The following is a 21,435-nucleotide window of genomic DNA, read 5'->3' as shown; positions in this document are numbered from 1 at the left end:
CATCTCTTTATTGCAATAGAAGAGCTGATTTGGGATGCTCTTGGTCCGTGGTCAGTTGAGCACTTCCAAATCCTTTCCTGGTGCTTTCACCTTCGGCCTCAGATGGAGGGCTGGGCCTGTGGCCTCAAAGCACCACAGAGCTTTGAGGTACAACTGTAAACTGGTCAGACTCAGAGGTGCTGCTATTGCTCTTCCGGCTGTAGAGGTCTTGTGACCAGCCACCAGCTTTCAACTTTTCTTCAAGGTGTTGCCTGTGTAAAGACGTCGTGGCTTAGGCTCCAGCTGCCAGTGGCACACAGGGAGCCTGGTGCACAGCAGGGCCCAGAGCTGGCAAGGCTCCCCAGCACGGCTGGAGCTGCTGGCACAGCTTGGCCCAGCTGCACAGCTGTCCCTCAAGGCCCCGGCCAGCAGGGGACGGCTCTGGGCAGGCTCCCTGGCCAGGAGTGGGCCCCAGAGCGCCTCTGCCTTTCAAGGGCAATCTCGTCCCTGCTCTTTCTCCTCCCCACCTTGCTTTGCCTCTGCCCTGTGCCCCTGGGGCTGCTCTTGGCCAGGCAGCCTCAGTGGGCACCAGCACTGGCTGCAGCCCCAGCGGGCCCCCAGGACAAGGCCCAGCAATTAAGAGGCCAATGAAAGCTCTGGGCAGCAGCAGAACCCTCAGCAGAGTTCTTTGGACAATCATGGACTGGCCACAACTCCACTGCAGCCTCAGTGGGAATGTTTCCTTTCCAGGCTTTCAAAAGAAGCTGTTTGAGAGGGAGAGCAACAAAACACTCACCGATTTCTCTTCCAGGAATACCCGATTCCAAAGCAGGAGAACATGAAGATAAGCTCCAAAACAAGCAGGCCTGCCAGTAACCCTAGCCAGCAGCCTGTTCCCTTACAGAAACCCCTTCCAAGGCCCTTCTGGGAATCAGGAACACATGTGGTGGGGCCGGCTGCACCTGTGGGAGCAAAGGGGAGCGTGAGCCCGTGCTGTGCTGCACTGCTGAGCTGGCAGCATGGAGGATGCGGGCAGGACCTTCTCCGTTTCCCCCAGAGCTGGGGCCTGCAGGCACCTTGCCGCCCCTTGGCACAGGCTGTGCCACCCAACAAAGCCCAGCAGGCCGGGAGGGGAGCCCGGGGCCAGCACAGCTGCTTGGGCAGTCACTGCTTGGAGGGACACGGGCCAAACCCATCCCTGAGCAGCCAGTGCCAGCCCTGGCCCTCCCTGCCCCGTGACAGCTCCCCCAGCCCCAGGGGACAGAGTCAGGCCCTGACAGGACCCAGTGCAGCCCCTGCCCAGTCGGGAGCCAAGGCTGGCTCTGGCCCTGGGCTCGCGGCAGGGCTCCCGCTCGGGGCTGCTCCTGTGCCTTGGGCCTCTGGGCACTCGGGGCTGGCTCCAGAGCAGCTGCAGCAGGAGGGACGTTGGTGCAGGAGTCCCCTTTCCCCGGGGCTGTGAACGAGCTCCAGACGCCTCCAAGCCTCCAGAGGCACCTCCAGCTTTGGCTGCTGCCGGGCCATGCAAGGGCAGGCCCTGGGGGAAGAGCTGCTGCCACACAGCCCTGCTGAGTCTGCCACAGCAATTATCTTCTGTGCCTGTGCCTGTGCTTGGCATCACATTTGTTCCTGCAGTAGAGCCTGACACCAACCCACTTATTCCTCCAGGGTGTGGCTCCTTCTGCACAGATTTTTGGTCTATCACTTGAAAAAGAAAGAGGCACAGCTGGATCACATGGAAACATTCCCCATTGAGGAGGTGGCATCTTCAGGAGGCAATGCTTGTAAAAGTCACACGTAAAGATTGGGAAAATTCCCATGCCGTTGGGGCTGGGCCAGAAAACTCCCTCCTCCAAATAGCTGTGCCTCCTGATCTGCTCAGAGACTGGCAAGTTGCAGGGGATCTCAGGCCTGTGGTGCAGTTTGGGCTGCCTTTCAGCCGATGCCCAATGCCTTCCTGCAGAGGCTGGGGAGAAGCTGCAGCCAGGCCAGGCTGGGAAACAGCCCTGCAGGGCATGGAAGCAGCAGCGGGGCAGCCAGGCTGCCATGGATCCCTTCCTGCTGTGCCGGGCACGGCGTGTCCAGATGTGCAGCCAAAGCCCCCGGCTGCTGAGCCCCAGGACAAGGCTGAGGGAATGCACCCACCTTGTCCATGCTGTGCTTCCTTCTGTGTTTGTCTCAGGAATTCATTTGAGTCAAGAGATGTTTTGGCTGCAGTACCATGGGTCTTTCCTTTTGGAGGACCTTAAGAGAAAGTAGTTCCATTTCCCATGAATGGATGCCACAAAAGCAGGGCTCAGCCTGTGGGGTCAGCAGGGACACACTACTCACCCCTGCGATGGGAGCTGGGTTGGTGCCAAGAATCCAGCCGAGCTGATGGAGAAGTCCTCCCTGCAGACATTCCTGTAACTCAACAGCCACAGAAGCTTCTGCCATCTCTGCTCAGCTGCACGGGCACCACTGAGCCGCAGGAGCCGTTAGGGGATGGCGCAGGGCGAGGGCACACACGTGCATGGCTCTGTCCTGGCCCCTGCAGCGATGCCCCCCTGGCCCAGCTTTGGGCTCTGAGCTGGCAGCTCTCCCAGGGGAAAGGCCTTGACCTACCCTCACCATCTCCCAGGGGCTCAGTCATGGACGTGGGTTGGGAAGCCAGATCACCTTCAGCAACAGGTTCAGCTGCAAAGAAAGGCAGGACAGAACAGCTCCCGTGGCACTGTAGGAGATCCTCAGGCTGCAGGCAAGGCTCAGTCCCGGGGCACAGCCCTGGCCCTGGCCCCTGCCCTCTCTGCTCTTCTCCGTGGCTGCACAGAGCACACGGAAGGACACACTGCCATTGCCCACGGGAGGAGGATGGACAGCTAAATGCTCCTTCCTCCCACTGACAGCGATCCTGTGGGATCACTTAGGGCTCCAGAAGGGAGCAGGTCAAGAATTCCAGATTCCTTCAACCATGAGATTATGTTGAGGGTAATGGAAGGCGAGTGAGCTCTTGCCACATGGACACTGATTATTCTCTCAGGAAAGGCACACTGAGAACTTGCCTCCAGCATCTTCAAGGAATTCCAAGCCATTTTCCAGCAGGGCTTCCAAATAATCCATGTCACGATTCCAATCTAGAAGGGAGCACAGATCAGAACCATTTCCATGGTGTACTGGGATCCCCTTCTGCCTCTGGGAAATGAGCACTGCAAGGGGGTCAGGTAAGGCTGTGGGAGCCAGGTGTGAATGGACAAGGCCAAATGCACAGGGGCCTGGGGAGCTCTGGGCTGGCTCCTGGCCACTCTCCACCCTCTTTGCAGGCTCTGTGACACATCCCTGGAAGGGGCGGCTGGAGTAGCCCAGGGCCCTGGGGGCTCTCTCCGTCACACGCACAGAGGAAATCCTCACTAAAGCCCTGGGGAAAACTGCAGCAGGCAGTGCCACAGCTATCCCTGCCTCCCTGTGTCCCACCTGCCCTCCTTCTGCTGGGACACCTCCCAGTTCTCAAGGGCACATGGCCAAGCCCTCTCAGGCCACACTGGAGCCTTGCTCTGTCCCTCTGCCCTTTCCCCACCGTGGGCACCCCGTGCAGCCGCTCCCAGGTTTCGGGACGTGTCTCCCACGGCGGGAGCCCAGCAGGACAGCTCAGTACCCAAGTGCCCTGAGCCTGCTCGAGATAATTCCTCTGGGCTGTGCCCGTCTTGTCTGGGCTGTGCCCGCAGTGCCAAGCAGCAGAGAGTGCAGCTCAAGCCTCAGCAGGGCTCAGGCCCAGAGGCACAGCAATTACCTCCTGTGACTGTGCCTGGCATCGCCTCCCTTCCTGCAGCAGAGGCTGGCACAGAATCATTGCTTCCTATGGGAAATGCCGCCTTCAGCACAGCCTCTCCATCCACCTCTGGAGAAAGGAAAAGTGACACTGGATCAGATGGGGCTGTTTCCCATTGGGGAGGGCGCATCTCAGGAGGCAATGCTTGTCAAGGACATGGATAAGAATCAAGAAAAGGTCCAGGCTCTTGGGACTGGGCCAGAGCACTCCCTTGTGCAAACAACTGTGCCTCTTGATCTGCTCAGAGACAGGGAAATTGCAGGGGATCTCAGGGTGTGCCTCGCCCGTGGTCCAGTTTGGTCTGCCTTTCAGCCGATGCCCAATGCCTTCCTGCAGAGGCTGGGGAGAAGCTGCAGCCAGGCCAGGCTGGGAAACTGCCCTGCAGGGCATGGGAGCAGCAGCGGGGCCGCGAGGCTGCCATGGATCCCTTCCCGCTGTGCCGGGCACGGCGTGTCCAGATGTGCAGCCAAAGCCCCCGGCTGCTGAGCCCCAGGGCAAGGCTGAGGGAATGCACCCACCTTGTCCTCCCTGCAGCATTTCCTTCAGCATTTGCCGCATGACTTCAAATGGCTTCTGGAATTTCTTGTCTGTCGTATGTTTGGGCTTCCCTGTTGGAGAATCTTGACAGAAAGTAGTTTCATTTCCCATGAATGGATGCCACAAAAGCAGGGCTCAGCCTGTCGGGCCAGCAGGGACACATTACTCACCCCTGTGATGGGAGCTGGGTTGGTGAGCACTATCCAGCCCAGGAGTTGGTGAAGTTCTCCTTGCAGTCACATCTGTAACTGAACAGCCACAGAAGCTTCTGTCACCTGGTTCTTGCCAACTTGTCAATGATTACGTCTTGGTGGGACGGTGAGAACGTACCTGCAGAACCCTCAGTGGGCTTCAAAATTTCAAACCTCCAGGTTAATGGAGAAGCCTTCCCAGTATCCCAGTCTGGAAGCAAACCAAGATGAGAACGGTTTCCTTTGTGTGCCAGGACTGGCTCTGGCCCTGGGCTCGCAGCAGGGCTCCCGCTCGGGGCTGCTCCTGTGCCTTGGGCCTCTGGGCACTCAGGGCCGGCTCCGGAGCAGCCGCAGCGGGAGGGACGTTGGTGCACGAGTCCCCATTCCCCGGGGCTGTGAATGAGCTCCAGACGCCTCCAAGCCTCCAGAGGCGCCTCCAGCTTTGGCTGCTGCCGGGCCGTGCAAGGGCAGGCCCTGGGGGAAGAGCTGCTGCCACAGAGCCCTGCCAAGGGATGAGCCCAGCACAGCAATTACCTCCTATACCTGTGCCTGTGTCTGGCATTGCCTTCCTTCCTGCAGCAGGGGCTGGCAACGAAGAGCGACTGCTTCCTTCAGGAAATGCTGCCTTCCACAGAACCTCTATGTCCATCTCTTGAGAAAGGAAGAGAGACAGCTGCATCAGATGGAACTGTTCGCTATTTGGGTGGTGGCATCTACAGGAGGCAATATATCTTAAAGACCAGGAAAATGGCCAGATTATTGGGGCTGGGTCAGAGCACTCCTTGCTCCAAACCACCACCCTTTCCTAATCTGGAGACCAGGATATTGTGGGGGATCTCAGGATCTGTTGCAGTTTGGTCTGCCTGTCAGCTGATGCCAAATGCCTTCCTGCAGAGGCTGGGGAGAAGCTGCAGCCAGGCCAGGCTGGGAAACAGCCCCGCAGGGCATGGAAGCAGCAGCGGGGCAGCCAGGCTGCCATGGATCCCTTCCTGCTGTGTCGGGCACGGCGTGTCCAGATGTGCAGCCAAAGCCCCCGGCTGCTGAGCCCCAGGACAAGGCTGAGGGAAATGCTCTCACCATTCCCTTTGTGCAGTTCCTCCACTATTTGTTTCCAGATGTCGTTTGACTCAAGCGATTTCTTCTCGCCTCTAGGTTTGTTCTTCCCTCTTGGAGGACCTTAATAGAAAGTAGTTCCCATGAATGGATGCCACAAAATCAGGGCTCAGCCTGTGGGGTCAGAAGGGACACACTACTCACCCCTGCGATGGGAGCTGGGCTTGTGTGCTGGAACCAGCAAAGGAGCTTGAAAAGTCCTCCCTGCAGAAGCACCTATAACTCAACAGCCACAGAAGCTTCTGTCACCTTGTTTCTGCCAGTCAATATCAAAGATTACTCCTTGGTGGGACAGTGAGAACATACCTGCAGGAGGCTCCAAGGGCTTCAAAACTTTATTCAGCCAATCGAATGGAGAAGCCTTCCCAGCAACCTCATCTAGAACAGGGCACAGATGAGAACATTTTTCAGGGCGTTCTGGGATCCCTTCTGCCTCTGGGAAATGGGCACTGCAAGGGGGTTGGGTAAGGCTGTGGGAGCCAGATGTGAATGGACATGGCCAAAGCTGCACAGGGGCCTGGGGAGCTCTGGGCTGGCTCCTGGTCACTCTCCACCCTCTTTGCAGACCTTGTGCAATGTCCCTGATGGGGCAGCTGGAGCAGCCCAGGGCCCTCGGGGCTCTCCCTCACACACAGAGGAAATCCTCACTAAAGCCCAGAGGAAAACTGCAGCAGGCAGTGCCACAGCTATCCCTGCCTCCCTCTGTCCCTCCTGCCCTCCTTCTGCTGGGACACTGCCCATTTCTCAAGGGCACATGGCCAGGCCCTCTCAGGCCACACTGGAGCCTTGCTCTGTCCCTCTGCCCTTTCCCCACCATGGGCACCCCGTGCAGCCGCTCCCAGGTTTCGGGACGTGTCTCCCACGGAGGGAGCCCAGCAGGACAGCTCAGTACCCGAGTGCCCTGAGCCTGCTCAGGATAATTCCTCTGGGCTGTGCCCGTCTTGTCTGGGCTGTGCCCGCAGTGCCAAGCAGCAGAGAGGGCAGCTCAAGCCTCAGCAGGGCTCAGGCCCAGAGGCACAGCAATTACCTCCTGGGACTGGGCCTGGCATCGCCTCCCTTCCTGCAGCAGAGGCTGGCACAGAATCACTGCTTCCTGCAGGAAACTCGGCTTTCAGCACAGGCTCTCCTTTCATTTCTGGAGAATGGAAAAGAGACAGCGGGATCAGATGGGATCATTCCTCACTGGGAATGGGGAAGGTGACAACTTCAGGGGGCAATAGTTGCGAAAGGCACGGATAAGGATCAGAAAACACCCTGGATTTTGGGACTGTCCCCGACTGGTCCCATCTCCAAACAGCCCTTACACCTGATCTGCCCAGAGACAGGGAAATTGCAGGGGATGTGCAGGGTGTGCATGGCCCGTGGTGCAGTTTGGGCTGCCTGTCAGCCGATGCCCAATGCCTTCCTGCAGAGGCTGGGGAGAAGCTGCAGCCAGGCCAGGCTGGGAAACAGCCCTGCAGGGCATGGAAGCAGCAGTGGGGCAGCCAGGCTGCCATGGATCCCTTCCCGCTGTGCCGGGCACGGCGTGTCCAGATGTGCAGCCAAAGCCCCCGGCTGCTGAGCCCCAGGGCAATGCTGAGGGAAATACTCTCACCTTGTCCTCTCTGACGTATTTTCTTCAGCATTTCCTTCATGTGTTCAGATGATTCCAGGGATATCTTGTTTGTTCTGTCTTTGATCTTCCCTGTCGGAGGACCTTAGAGCACAATATTTCCATTTCCCATGAATGGATGCCACAAAAGCAGGGCTCAGCCTGTGGGGTCAGCAGGGACACACTGCTCACCCCTGCGATGGGAGCTGGGCTGGTGCCAAGAATCCAGCCGAGCTGATGGAGAAGTCCTCCCTGCAGACACCCCTGTAACTCAACAGCCACAGAAGCTTCTGCCATCTCTGCTCAGCTGCACAGGCACCACTGAGCCGCAGGAGCGGTGAGGGGATCGCGCAGGGCGAGGGCACACACGTGCATGGCTCTGTCCTGGCACCTGCAGCCATGCCCCCCTGGCCGAGCTTTGGGCTCTGAGCTGGCAGCTCTCCCAGGGGAAAGGCCTTGACCTACCCTCACCATCTCCCAGGGGCTCAGTCATGGATGTGGGTTGGGAAGCCAGATCACCTTCAGCAACAGGTTCAGCTGCAAAGAAAGGCAGGACAGAACAGCTCCCGTGGCACTGTAGGAGATCCTCAGGCTGCAGGCAAGACTCTGCCCTGGGGCACAGCCCTGGCCCCGGCCCCAACCCTCCCTGCTCTTCTCCGTGGCTGCACAGAGCACACGGAAGGACACACTGGCATTGCTCATGGGAGGAGGATGGACAGGTAAATGCTCCTTCCTCCCACTGACAGCGATCCTGTGCCATCACACAGGGCTCCAGAAGGGAGCAGGGCAAGGTTTTCAGAATTCTTCAGCCCTGACTTAACGTTAAAATGGCAGATGGGTGAGCTCTTGCCACATGGGCATTGATTATTCTGCCAGTAAAAAGGGAAATTCAGAACTTGCCTCTGGCATTCTCCATGACATTCAAAGTGTCATTCACCAGGACTTCCAAATCCTCCAAGTCATGATCCACATCTAGAATGGAGCAAAAACCTGAACCATTTCCTTGGTGTGCTGGGATCCCCTTCTGCCTCTAGGAACTGGGCACTGCAAGGGGGTTGGGTAAGGCTATGGGAGCCAGGTGTGAATGGACAAGGCCAAACTGCACAGGGGCCTGGGGAGCTCTGGGCTGGCTCCTGGCCACTCTCCACCCTCTTTGCAGGCCCTGTGACACATCCCTGGAGAGGAAACAGGGGCTGCCCAGGGCCCAAGGGGGCTCTCTCCCTCCCCCAGAGGAAACCCTCCCTAAAGGCCTGGGGAAAACCATCCCCAGCGCTTCCCGGGGAGCAGGGAGCGCTGTCCCGGCAAAGGGGAGCCAGGCTGCCGGCTCACCTGCTCGCCACACTTGCAGCGGAGCAGCCTGGGCAGCCCTGGCAGGCAGGGCCACGGCCAGGAGGAGCAGGAGGAAGAGGCGCAGAGCAAGGGCCATGGTGCCTTGCCCTCTGCCAGTCCCGCAGCTCTTGCTGCCACCGCTGTCCTGCCACCGCTGTCCCAATGGCAGCACCACTGCTGCCACCGCCGCTGCTGCCGCAACAGTTGTGCTCAAGGACTGACTGCTCGCTCCTCGTGCTGCTGTGCAACCACCGGGTCTGGGACCTCTGTGACCTCAGAGCCAACTGTGACCTCAGCCTGCTGTGACCCCTGAGCCTGCTGTGACCTCATGGCCTCAGCTGTACCCCTAGAGTGTGCCCCCATCTGTACAAATGGACTGCCCTGATTGTAAATGTTTTGCTTCATCAAAGGGCCATTGCTCAGCAAAACTTTTGTTTTTCCTGCTTACATTGCTGGTCGGTCAGGCTCTGTCGCTGAAGATGCTCTTGATTGTTATAGTTTGAATTTATTTTATTGATTCCTTTTTAAGTGGTTCATTCTGTTGTACCTGCACGTTTTCCCTGTGTTGGTTTACCCATGGGTTTTACCCTCCCTCAAAATTGTCCCTCATGCCATTCCCGCCCCTTTTTGCAGCTCTTTCCCTGCCTGTCATGGCACCCCAGCCCCTTGGTTCCCGAACCTTCAGGCCAATCTCTGACTGGAGCACCCCTTTGGAATGCAACACCCCTATTCCTGGAGGCGCCATTGGCCCATGTGACCCATTCTCTCCACCCTCCTTCCCCAATGGCCCCAGACACTTGACTAATCCCTCACTGCTCCCTTGAGGATTCCCTATCGGTCAGCTGTTTGTATCCACCCCCTGACTTGTATCTGTATAAAACCCCTTGTACAATAAATCTTGGGGCTTTTTATCCTATTTCTTTCACTTGGAATAAACTCTTCCTTGTAGAACCTCAGAGGGCCTCCTCCTTTCTCCTTTGCCTGGTCTCCCATCGTGGCTCATGTCTGGCACAGTAGAGCAAGTGGCTCTAAAGGTTCTGCCTCTGGTAAATCCCTGTCCTGAGGTAGTTCCCCACTCCTGCTGTGGTGCCAGAGTTCTAAGAGTTAGCCTGGGTTCCGACAGTCACTTCGCTAATCCCCTGAATGTCCCTTCTTCAGGGCCTGCTCTGGTGCTCTGCCATCTCCCACACCAGAGTGTGATTCACATACTGCAGCCCCGAGTTAGGTTTTTGCAACATTGAAATGGGCGTGGTCGGCAGGATTGCTGGAGATAAATCACTACAGAACTAAACAAAATGTGTGCACCAAGGTAGGGCTTGAATAGGCACAGGAATTTTGGAAAGACGAGGACAAGGTAGCAGAGAACAATGTAAAAATCAGCTGCAAATAAAAGGAGGAAATGCTAAAGGAGTTATTTGTGCACATTTGGAGATTTGTTTTTCTTGGGTGCAAAGCAAAATCAAAAGCTCCTAAATGCCCAAAAGACTGGAAATGTGGAATGTCCTCCATAGCAGAGTGTCAGACCTCTGGATCCTTAAAACAATTTTATCGTGGTAGAACAGTGGCAGCTTGAGCTGGTGCCTCTGGGGACCCTGAGCAAAGAACCCCTGGGCTTTGATACCCTCCCAGCTGAAGTGTGACAGTCTGGGGTATTCCTGCTGTGTCCGAGTGCCCGGTCACTGGCTGGCACCACAGCTCCCCAGGCCCTCTGCTGAGCCATCCCTCTCCTAAAGTCAAGTTTAGTCTGTCACATTTGGCTTTTCTCTCTGATCCACGACCAGGACCACAAGAGCACGTGGTGCTGAGGATGTAAAAATGCCTGTTCTTGCTGGAACATTGCTGTTGCGTGACACCCTGCAGGCAGAGCGGCCAGCTGGAGGGATGTTGACTCGTCTCCCTGATCCCAGCCGTCCTGCATACATGAGAGTGAAATAAATAAGGCAGGAGATCTTTCTCTTTTTAATGCCTTTATTAAAAATCAGCTCAGGTGGGGAGAACTGACAGGTCATGCTTACTCTGCCGCTGCTCCCAGGAATGGCACCGAGGAGGAGGAAGAGTGCAGCTGTGTCTGGTCTGCAGGCAGAGCTGGGGCTTCCGTCCTCACAAGAGCATCAGGAGATTCCCTAGTTTTTCAGTTTGACATTCGAGGTCCTCTTTCTAGCCGACATCTTTTAGGTTAGGGTGAGAGGTAAAAAGGGCCCTAGCAGATTGGATTCTGTTCCTCACGTCTAGACATAACTTCGATCCCTCAATCCCATGTTGGTTCGTTGTTTTTAGGGGTTTTTGCTAGGTTTGGTGAGGGGCTTCTTCATTTATATGCCAACCCCGATGTCCCCTCTTCACCATCCCGGGTGCGATTCTCCAGGAAGAGCGGGGTATTTGACAAAAAAGGGGAATTCCCAACCATCAACAACAGGTAGTTAACGAAAAACTATTAACAACAGGTGATTACAACAACAAACAATTAGAACTCCACCCCGGCAGCAACTGGCCCAACCTGTGAACTCTGCAACCTTTTAAAAAAATGGGCAACTTTTTCTACTTATAACAAGAGCTGCTGGGTGTTGGGGCTCGCTGGGACCCGGCCTGGCCCGGCACCACAGGAAGTTACAAAGCATCTTCAAGGAATCCCCACGCGTTAAACTACACGATCTAGCCAGGGATTTTAAGTTGTTTCTCAGTTAATCTTGTAAAAAGCCTAACCAAGTCTCCTATGAATTCTCTCTCTGGCAAGCCCAGTCCCGGCCCCGAATGCCCCTCAGCGTTCTCAGGGCAGTGGCAGGAGCCGGAAGCTCGCCCAGAGCGCCGTCGGGCGGGGAGAGCGCGGCCCAGAGCGAGCCCCTGCCGCCCGGGATGGCCACAGGAGAGCCGGGCGTGCAGCGCCAGGGCCCAGCCCGGGGCTCCCCAGGCTCCTCTGGCATCGGTTCCGTCCCCTCGGGCGCTGAGCGGTGCCCGGTCCTGTGTGTCCCCGGCCCCGAAGGAGGCAGGGCCGCGGCTGTGGCGCCGCCCGTGCCGTGCCCGTGCAGCGCGACGCGGCGGGGCAGCTCCGCCTCGGCTCGTCGCCACCGCCGTCCCGGCACGGCGGCTGCCCCTGGGCCGCGGCAGCCCCGAGCCGGACGGGCCCGGAGGGCCCCGGAGGGAGCGCAGGAGGGCCCCGACCCCTGCGTGCCTCAGCAGAGACTCCAGCCCCACTGCGTGCAGCAGGAGGGGCGCAAAGCACCGGGACGCTTATGAGAACCCACAGCCCTCTCCACATCTGAAATGAGACCCCAAAAGCCCGTCATGTGCCTCAGCAGAGACCCCAGCACCCTGCACACCTTGGGAGAGATCCCAACCCCCCTGCATGCCTCACATAGAATTCCAAATCCCTTGCATGACTTGAAGTGGACCCCAGCGCCCTCCATGCCTCAGAGGGAGCCTAAAATATCCCTGTGTGTCGCACAAGGCACCCCAGCCCCTCGTGCACCTTATGGGGGCCTCCAAAGCCCCCAGGTGCCTTACGGGAAAGCTCAGGGCAGCTCCGCCGAGTGTTTTGACCAGGAAATCAAGTGTGGCTGCAGCTGGGCTGTTGTGCCTCTGGGGCTGTTCATCAGCCCCATCGGGCCCCAAGGCCACACAGCCCTTCTTCCCTTCCCTTCTGGCCCTCGTCCAGAGGAGCAGACCCTGTGCAGCACCCTGGATTGGTAATGGCCCATCAATTCGGTTCTATCAAGTGTGTATTAATTAGGGAGGAGCTTTGTTTTGCCTGCTGGAATTGCTGAGCAGACTGTGACCCTGGAGATGCTCTTGATGGCTTCCCTCTTTTCCTGGGCTTGCCACTGGAGGAGCTCCAGGCCCAGATGATGCCAGGGAAGGAAATGTGCCCTCAGCCCAGGGACGCTCAGCATGGGCTCCCCCAGCCCTCTGGGCCCCACCGCTGCTCACAGCAGCCCCTGCCTGGCTCCTGCCTGTCCACACCGTGGCCATCCACGGCTGCTCCTGGCCATGGAGCTCATCCTGTGCTGCTGCCGGGTGGGCTTTGCTGCTGCTACCACCCGAACACTGGGGTGACAGCTCCATCTCTTTTTTGCAATAGAAGAAGGGGCCATCACCTACCATGGTGGGGGTGGGGGGGATTGGGGTGTGTGAAAAATGAGTATTTTATGATTGGCTTTTCGCAAATATTAAAATGAATATTAGAGGTGTTGTGTTTAGAAAATAATCCTGTATTAATTCTTTTAAGTAGTGTGTTAAATATAGTTTTAGGTTATAAAAAATGTTACAATAGAAACTACGCTATGTAAGATACTTTTTTTTTAAAGAAAGGACTCGCAGCGAGATAGCAGCCACAGGACACACAAATCTGTCAGAGAAAAAGAATTTATTGCCCACTTATCAGAAGAAATGAACTTCTTCCCGCCTTGAAAGCACTGTTAGGATTCAGAGGAAGTAGTTGATGATGACCAGACAGAATCCTGTATTTGAATGGAATTTATGCATCATGTATGAGGTACGTGAATATGCAACAGGTTATTGTTTTTAAGGGTTAATCCTCTGATAACAGGTGTCCTTTTTCGGGCTTGTGCTGCCCAGAAAAAGGTACCTGGACATCCATAACTCTTTGTTTCTATTGTCTCATATTGTCCTAATTCAAATTGTCCAAATTATTATTAACTCTAATTGTATTACTATTTATATAACCATTTTATTATTATTAAACTTTTAAAACTTTAAAATCAAGTAACTGGCGTTTTCACAGGGAGGTGTAACCTACAGTGTTATTTAGAGGGCAGGGCCAGGGAGCTCGGGGGCAAAGGAAGGGACATGTTGGACTCAGGAGGGGCTGGAGGTTGCTGGGCTGCTCCTGGGGTCCCTAGAAGAACTCAGCAATGGGCTGGGACGGGACAGAGGAAGATCAAAAAAGGGATGAAGGCAGCTCGGGGATACACATGGGGAGAGGAGGTGGCAGTGGGATCTACAGGGGCCTAGGAGGTTTCCTCATAGATGGCTGTTCTGGGGTACTCTTCTCAGAGCTCTTGAGAGGGCTGCCCAGGCCCTTCTTATTGCTGGAGGAGCCGATCAAGATTTCTGGGTGTGAGGCGCAGCCACCGTCTTTCAACTCTTGCCCAGAGGTGGAACCGTGGAGAGAGGAGGTGGCTGAGGCCCCAGCTGCCAGTGGCACACAGGGAGCCTCGTGCACAGCAGGGCCCAGAGCTGGCAAGGCTCCCCAGCACGGCTGGAGCTGCTGGCACAGCTTGGCCCAGCTGCACAGCTGTCCCTCAAGGCCCCGGCCAGCAGGGGACGGCTCTGGGCAGGCTCCCTGGCCAGGAGTGGGCCCCAGAGCGCCTCTGCCTTTCAAGGGCAATCTCGTCCCTGCTCTTTGCCTCTGCCCTGTGCCCCTGGGGCTGCTCTTGGCCAGGCAGCCTCAGTGGGCACCAGCACTGGCTGCAGCCCCAGCGGGCCCCCAGGACAAGGCCCAGCAATTAAGAGGCCAATGAAAGCTCTGGGCAGCAGCAGAACCCTCAGCAGAGTTCTTTGGACAATCACGGACTGGCCACAACTCCACTGCAGCCTCACTGGTAATGTTTCCTTTCCAGGCTTTCAAAAGAAGCTGTTTGAGAGGGAGAGCAACAAAACACTCACCGATTTCACTTCCAGGAATACCCGATTCCAAAGCAGGAGAACATGAAGATAAGCTCCAAAACAAGCAGGCCTGCCAGTAACCCTAGCCAGCAGCCTGTTCCCTTACAGAAACCCCTTCCAAGGCCCTTCTGGGAATCAGGAACACATGTGGTGGGGCCGGCTGCACCTGTGGGAGCAATGGGGAGGGTGAGCCCGTGCTGTGCTGCACTGCTGAGCTGGCAGCATGGAGGATGCGGGCAGGACCTTCTCCGTTTCCCCCAGAGCTGGGGCCTGCAGGCACCTTGCCGCCCCTTGGCACAGGCTGTGCCACCCAACAAAGCCCAGCAGGCCGGGAGGAGAGCCCGGGGGCAGCGCAGCTGCTTGGGCAGTCGCTGCTAGGAGGGACACGGGCCAAACCCATCCCTGAGCAGCCAGTGCCAGCCCTGGCCCTCCCTGCCCCGTGACAGCTCCCCCAGGCGCAGGGGACAGAGTCAGGCCCTGACAGGACCCAGTGCAGCCCCTGCCCAGTCGGGAGCCAAGGCTGGCTCTGGCCCTGGGCTCATGGCAGGGCTCCCGCTCGGGGCTGCTCCTGTGCCTTGGGCCTCTGGGCACTCAGGGCCGGCTCCGGAGCAGCCGCAGCAGGAGGGACGTTGGTGCACGAGTCCCCTTTCCCCGGGGCTGTGAACGAGCTCCAGACGCCTCCAAGCCTCCAGAGGCACCTCCAGCTTTGGCTGCTACCAGGCCGTGCAAGGGCAGGCCCTGGGGGAAGAGCTGCTGCCACACAGCCCTGCTGAGGGCTGAGTCCTGCTGAGTCTGCCACAGCAATTATCTTCTGTGCCTGTGCCTGTGCTTGGCATCACATTTGTTCCTGCAGTAGAGCCTGACACCAACCCACTTATTCCTCCAGGGTGTGGCTCCTTCTGCACAGATTTTTGGTCTATCACTTGAAAAAGAAAGAGGCACAGCTGGATCACATGGAAACATTCCCCATTGAGGAGGTGGCATCTTCAGGAGGCAATGCTTGTAAAAGTCACACGTAAAGATTGGGAAAATTCCCATGCCGTTGGGGCTGGGCCAGAAAACTCCCTCCTCCAAATAGCTGTGCCTCCTGATCTGCTCAGAGACTGGCAAGTTGCAGGGGATCTCAGGCCTGTGGTGCAGTTTGGGCTGCCTTTCAGCCGATGCCCAATGCCTTCCTGCAGAGGCTGGGGAGAAGCTGCAGCCAGGCCAGGCTGGGAAACAGCCCTGCAGGGCATGGAAGCAGCAGCGGGGCAGCCAGGCTGCCATGGATCCCTTCCCGCTGTGCCGGGCACGGCGTGTCCAGATGTGCAGCCAAAGCCCCCGGCTGCTGAGCCCCAGGACAAGGCTGAGGGAATGCACCCACCTTGTCCATGCTGTGCTTCCTTCTGTGTTTGTCTCAGGAATTCATTTGAGTCAAGAGATGTTTTGGCTGCAGTACCATGGGTCTTTCCTTTTGGAGGACCTTAAGAGAAAGTAGTTCCATTTCCCATGAATGGATGCCACAAAAGCAGGGCTCAGCCTGTGGGGTCAGCAGGGACACACTACTCACCCCTGCGATGGGAGCTGGGTTGGTGCCAAGAATCCAGCCGAGCTGATGGAGAAGTCCTCCCTGCAGACATTCCTGTAACTCAACAGCCACAGAAGCTTCTGCCATCTCTGCTCAGCTGCACGGGCACCACTGAGCCGCAGGAGCCGTGAGGGGATGGCGCAGGGCGAGGGCACACACGTGCATGGCTCTGTCCTGGCACCTGCAGCCATGCCCCCCTGGCCGAGCTTTGGGCTCTGAGCTGGCAGCTCTCCCAGGGGAAAGGCCTTGACCTACCCTCACCATCTCCCAGGGGCTCAGTCATGGACGTGGGTTGGGAAGCCAGATCACCTTCAGCAACAGGTTCAGCTGCAAAGAAAGGCAGGACAGAACAGCTCCCGTGGCACTGGAGGAGATCCTCAGGCTGCAGGCAAGGCTCAGTCCCGGGGCACAGCCCTGGCCCTGGCCCCTGCCCTCTCTGCTCTTCTCCGTGGCTGCACAGAGCACACGGAAGGACACACTGCCATTGCACACGGGAGGAGGATGGACAGGTAAATGCTCCTTCCTCCCACTGACAGCGATCCTGTGGGATCACTTAGGGCTCCAGAAGGGAGCAGGTCAAGAATTCCAGATTCCTTCAACCATGAGATTATGTTGAGGGTAATGGAAGGCGAGTGAGCTCTTGCCACATGGACACTGATTATTCTCTCAGGAAAGGCACACTGAGAACTTGCCTCCAGCATCTTCAAGGAATTCCAAGCCATTTTCCAGCAGGGCTTCCAAATAATCCATGTCACGATTCCAATCTAGAAGGGAGCACAGATCAGAACCATTTCCATGGTGTACTGGGATCCCCTTCTGCCTCTGGGAAATGAGCACTGCAAGGGGGTCAGGTAAGGCTGTGGGAGCCAGGTGTGAATGGACAAGGCCAAACTGCACAGGGGCCTGGGGAGCTCTGGGCTGGCTCCTGGCCACTCTCCACCCTCTTTGCACGCTCTGTGACACATCCCTGGAAGGGGCGGCTGGAGTAGCCCAGGGCCCTGGGGGCTCTCTCCGTCACACACACAGAGGAAATCCTCACTAAAGCCCTGGGGAAAACTGCAGCAGGCAGTGCCACAGCTATCCCTGCCTCCCTGTGTCCCACCTGCCCTCCTTCTGCTGGGACACTGCCCATTTCTCAAGGGCACATGGCCAGGCCCTCTCAGGCCACACTGGAGCCTTGCTCTGTCCCTCTGCCCTTTCCCCACCGTGGGCACCCCGTGCAGCCGCTCCCAGGTTTCGGGACGTGTCTCCCACGGCGGGAGCCCTAGCAGGACAGCTCAGTACCCGAGTGCCCTGAGCCTGCTCAGGATAATTCCTCTGGGCTGTGCCTGTCTTGTCTGGGCTGTGCCCGCAGTGCCAAGCAGCAGAGAGGGCAGCTCAAGCCTCAGCAGGGCTCAGGCCCAGAGGCACAGCAATTACCTCCTGTGACTGTGCCTGGCATCGCCTCCTTTCCTGCAGCAGAGGCTGGCACAGAATCATTGCTTCCTATGGGAAATGCCGCCTTCAGCACAGCCTCTCCATCCACCTCTGGAGAAAGGAAAAGTGACACTGGATCAGATGGGGCTGTTTCCCATTGGGGAGGGTGCATCTCAGGAGGCAATGCTTGTCAAGGACATGGATAAGAATCAAGAAAAGGTCCAGGCTCTTGGGACTGGGCCAGAGCACTCCCTTGTGCAAACAACTGTGCCTCTTGATCTGCTCAGAGACAGGGAAATTGCAGGGGATCTCAGGGTGTGCCTCGCCCGTGGTCCAGTTTGGTCTGCCTTTCAGCCGATGCCCAATGCCTTCCTGCAGAGGCTGGGGAGAAGCTGCAGCCAGGCCAGGCTGGGAAACAGCCCTGCAGGGCATGGGAGCAGCAGCGGGGCCGCGAGGCTGCCATGGATCCCTTCCCGCTGTGCCGGGCACGGCGTGTCCAGATGTGCAGCCAAAGCCCCCGGCTGCTGAGCCCCAGGGCAAGGCTGAGGGAATGCACCCACCTTGTCCTCCCTGCAGCATTTCCTTCAGCATTTGCCGCATGACTTCAAATGGCTTCTGGAATTTCTTGTCTGTCGTATGTTTGGGCTTCCCTGTTGGAGAATCTTGACAGAAAGTAGTTTCATTTCCCATGAATGGATGCCACAAAAGCAGGGCTCAGCCTGTCGGGCCAGCAGGGACACATTACTCACCCCTGTGATGGGAGCTGGGTTGGTGAGCACTATCCAGCCCAGGAGTTGGTGAAGTTCTCCTTGCAGTCACATCTGTAACTGAACAGCCACAGAAGCTTCTGTCACCTGGTTCTTGCCAACTTGTCAATGATTACGTCTTGGTGGGACGGTGAGAACGTACCTGCAGAACCCTCAGTGGGCTTCAAAATTTCAAACCTCCAGGTTAATGGAGAAGCCTTCCCAGTATCCCAGTCTGGAAGCAAACCAAGATGAGAACGGTTTCCTTTGTGTGCCAGGACTGGCTCTGGCCCTGGGCTCGCGGCAGGGCTCCCGCTCGGGGCTGCTCCTGTGCCTTGGGCCTCTGGGCACTCAGGGCCGGCTCCGGAGCAGCCGCAGCGGGAGGGACGTTGGTGCACGAGTCCCCATTCCCCGGGGCTGTGAATGAGCTCCAGACGCCTCCAAGCCTCCAGAGGCGCCTCCAGCTTTGGCTGCTGCCGGGCCGTGCAAGGGCAGGCCCTGGGGGAAGAGCTGCTGCCACAGAGCCCTGCCAAGGGATGAGCCCAGCACAGCAATTACCTCCTATACCTGTGCCTGTGTCTGGCATTGCCTTCCTTCCTGCAGCAGGGGCTGGCAACGAAGAGCAACTGCTTCCTTCAGGAAATGCTGCCTTCCACAGAACCTCTATGTCCATCTCTTGAGAAAGGAAGAGAGACAGCTGCATCAGATGGAACTGTTCGCTATTTGGGTGGTGGCATCTACAGGAGGCAATATATCTTAAAGACCAGGAAAATGGCCAGGTTATTGGGGCTGGGTCAGAGCACTCCTTGCTCCAAACCACCACCCTTTCCTAATCTGGAGACCAGGATATTGTGGGGGATCTCAGGATCTGTTGCAGTTTGGTCTGCCTGTCAGCTGATGCCCAATGCCTTCCTGCAGAGGCTGGGGAGAAGCTGCAGCCAGGCCAGGCTGGGAAACAGCCCTGCAGGGCATGGAAGCAGCAGCAGGGCAGCCAGGCTGCCATGGATCCCTTCCTGCTGTGTCGGGCACGGCGTGTCCAGATGTGCAGCCAAAGCCCCCGGCTGCTGAGCCCCAGGACAAGGCTGAGGGAAATGCTCTCACCATTCCCTTTGTGCAGTTCCTCCACTATTTGTTTCCAGATGTCGTTTGACTCAAGCGATTTCTTCTCGCCTCTAGGTTTGTTCTTCCCTCTTGGAGGACCTTAATAGAAAGTAGTTCCCATGAATGGATGCCACAAAATCAGGGCTCAGCCTGTGGGGTCAGAAGGGACACACTACTCACCCCTGCGATGGGAGCTGGGCTTGTGTGCTGGAACCAGCAAAGGAGCTTGAAAAGTCCTCCCTGCAGAAGCACCTATAACTCAACAGCCACAGAAGCTTCTGTCACCTTGTTTCTGCCAGTCAATATCAAAGATTACTCCTTGGTGGGACAGTGAGAACATACCTGCAGGAGGCTCCAAGGGCTTCAAAACTTTATTCAGCCAATCGAATGGAGAAGCCTTCCCAGCAACCTCATCTAGAACAGAGCACAGATGAGAACATTTTTCAGGGCGTTCTGGGATCCCTTCTGCCTCTGGGAAATGGGCACTGCAAGGGGGTTGGGTAAGGCTGTGGGAGCCAGATGTGAATGGACATGGCCAAAGCTGCACAGGGGCCTGGGGAGCTCTGGGCTGGCTCCTGGTCACTCTCCACCCTCTTTGCAGACCTTGTGCAATGTCCCTGATGGGGCAGCTGGAGCAGCCCAGGGCCCTCGGGGCTCTCCCTCACACACAGAGGAAATCCTCACTAAAGCCCAGAGGAAAACTGCAGCAGGCAGTGCCACAGCTATCCCTGCCTCCCTCTGTCCCTCCTGCCCTCCTTCTGCTGGGACACTGCCCATTTCTCAAGGGCACATGGCCAGGCCCTCTCAGGCCACACTGGAGCCTTGCTCTGTCCCTCTGCCCTTTCCCCACCATGGGCACCCCGTGCAGCCGCTCCCAGGTTTCGGGACGTGTCTCCCACGGCGGGAGCCCAGCAGGACAGCTCAGTACCCGAGTGCCCTGAGCCTGCTCAGGATAATTCCTCTGGGCTGTGCCTGTCTTGTCTGGGCTGTGCCAGCAGTGCCAAGCAGCAGAGAGGGCAGCTCAAGCCTCAGCAGGGCTCAGGCCCAGAGGCACAGCAATTACCTCCTGGGACTGGGCCTGGCATCGCCTCCCTTCCTGCAGCAGAGGCTGGCACAGAATCACTGCTTCCTGCAGGAAACTCGGCTTTCAGCACAGGCTCTCCTTTCATTTCTGGAGAATGGAAAAGAGACAGCGGGATCAGATGGGATCATTCCTCACTGGGAATGGGGAAGGTGACAACTTCAGGGGGCAATAGTTGCGAAAGGCACGGATAAGGATCAGAAAACACCCTGGATTTTGGGACTGTCCCCGACTGGTCCCATCTCCAAACAACCCTTACACCTGATCTGCCCGGAGACAGGGAAATTGCAGGGGATGTGCAGGGTGTGCATGGCCCGTGGTGCAGTTTGGGCTGCCTGTCAGCCGATGCCCAATGCCTTCCTGCAGAGGCTGGGGAGAAGCTGCAGCCAGGCCAGGCTGGGAAACAGCCCTGCAGGGCATGGAAGCAGCAGTGGGGCAGCCAGGCTGCCATGGATCCCTTCCCGCTGTGCCGGGCACGGCGTGTCCAGATGTGCAGCCAAAGCCCCCGGCTGCTGAGCCCCAGGGCAATGCTGAGGGAAATACTCTCACCTTGTCCTCTCTGACGTATTTTCTTCAGCATTTCCTTCATGTGTTCAGATGATTCCAGGGATATCTTGTTTGTTCTGTCTTTGATCTTCCCTGTCGGAGGACCTTAGAGCACAATATTTCCATTTCCCATGAATGGATGCCACAAAAGCAGGGCTCGGCCTGTGGGGTCAGCAGGGACACACTACTCACCCCTGCGATGGGAGCTGGGCTGGTGCCAAGAATCCAGCCGAGCTGATGGAGAAGTCCTCCCTGCAGACACCCCTGTAACTCAACAGCCACAGAAGCTTCTGCCATCTCTGCTCAGCTGCACAGGCACCACTGAGCCGCAGGAGCGGTGAGGGGATCGCGCAGGGCGAGGGCACACACGTGCATGGCTCTGTCCTGGCACCTGCAGCCATGCCCCCCTGGCCGAGCTTTGGGCTCTGAGCTGGCAGCTCTCCCAGGGGAAAGGCCTTGACCTACCCTCACCATCTCCCAGGGGCTCAGTCATGGATGTGGGTTGGGAAGCCAGATCACCTTCAGCAACAGGTTCAGCTGCAAAGAAAGGCAGGACAGAACAGCTCCCGTGGCACTGTAGGAGATCCTCAGGCTGCAGGCAAGACTCTGCCCTGGGGCACAGCCCTGGCCCCGGCCCCAACCCTCCCTGCTCTTCTCCGTGGCTGCACAGAGCACACGGAAGGACACACTGGCATTGCTCATGGGAGGAGGATGGACAGGTAAATGCTCCTTCCTCCCACTGACAGCGATCCTGTGCCATCACACAGGGCTCCAGAAGGGAGCAGGGCAAGGTTTTCAGAATTCTTCAGCCCTG

General features: G+C 57.5%; 1 protein-coding gene and 3 long non-coding RNA genes across 4 annotated transcripts; all 4 read right to left on the bottom strand.

Moving 5' to 3' along the window:
• Positions 1 to 874: 874 nt before the first annotated feature.
• On the bottom strand, positions 875 to 2,371 carry LOC118691554 (uncharacterized). The gene is made up of 3 exons (XR_004981027.2): positions 2,308 to 2,371; positions 2,122 to 2,220; positions 875 to 941 (listed from the first exon to the last, which is right to left on the bottom strand). It is a non-coding gene; the product is annotated as an uncharacterized LOC118691554 (long non-coding RNA).
• Positions 2,372 to 2,956: 585 nt separating this feature from the next.
• Positions 2,957 to 7,313, bottom strand: LOC118691551 (uncharacterized). Its single transcript, XM_036390781.2, has 11 exons — positions 7,217 to 7,313; positions 6,650 to 6,757; positions 5,929 to 6,000; positions 5,767 to 5,838; positions 5,587 to 5,685; positions 5,044 to 5,160; positions 4,649 to 4,720; positions 4,489 to 4,566; positions 4,300 to 4,401; positions 3,743 to 3,850; positions 2,957 to 3,089 (listed from the first exon to the last, which is right to left on the bottom strand). The coding sequence occupies exons 1-11, from the start codon at positions 7,254 to 7,256 to the stop codon at positions 2,992 to 2,994; spliced, it is 966 nt and encodes a 321-aa protein (XP_036246674.1). The 5' UTR covers positions 7,257 to 7,313; the 3' UTR covers positions 2,957 to 2,991.
• Positions 7,314 to 14,263: 6,950 nt separating this feature from the next.
• LOC118691555 (uncharacterized) lies at positions 14,264 to 15,777 on the bottom strand. The gene is made up of 3 exons (XR_004981028.1): positions 15,714 to 15,777; positions 15,528 to 15,626; positions 14,264 to 14,330 (listed from the first exon to the last, which is right to left on the bottom strand). It is a non-coding gene; the product is annotated as an uncharacterized LOC118691555 (long non-coding RNA).
• Positions 15,778 to 17,184: 1,407 nt separating this feature from the next.
• Positions 17,185 to 18,131, bottom strand: LOC129046785 (uncharacterized). The gene is made up of 4 exons (XR_008508558.1): positions 18,057 to 18,131; positions 17,897 to 17,974; positions 17,708 to 17,809; positions 17,185 to 17,258 (listed from the first exon to the last, which is right to left on the bottom strand). It is a non-coding gene; the product is annotated as an uncharacterized LOC129046785 (long non-coding RNA).
• Between the last annotated feature and the right edge of the window lie 3,304 nt (positions 18,132 to 21,435).

The sequence above is a fragment of the Molothrus ater genome, chromosome 11 (assembly GCF_012460135.2).
Source record: "Molothrus ater isolate BHLD 08-10-18 breed brown headed cowbird chromosome 11, BPBGC_Mater_1.1, whole genome shotgun sequence".
In the NCBI taxonomy this organism is placed as follows: domain Eukaryota; kingdom Metazoa; phylum Chordata; class Aves; order Passeriformes; family Icteridae; genus Molothrus; species Molothrus ater.
The sequence above is the reverse complement of the archived record's forward strand: the minus strand, read 5'-3'. Positions and strand labels throughout refer to the sequence as shown.

Bases quoted from the DNA above. Each gene is read 5' to 3' on its own strand.
- LOC118691551 (XM_036390781.2), bottom strand. From the start codon at position 7,256: ATGAAGGAAATGCTGAAGAAAATACGTCAGAGAGGACAAG. The intron at 6,758-7,216 runs GTGAGAGTATTT...TCCATTCTCCAG, and splicing joins AATACGTCAGAGAGGACAAG to AAATGAAAGGAGAGCCTGTG. The intron at 4,567-4,648 runs GTACGTTCTCAC...GTGGCTGTTCAG, and splicing joins GCCCACTGAGGGTTCTGCAG to TTACAGATGTGACTGCAAGG.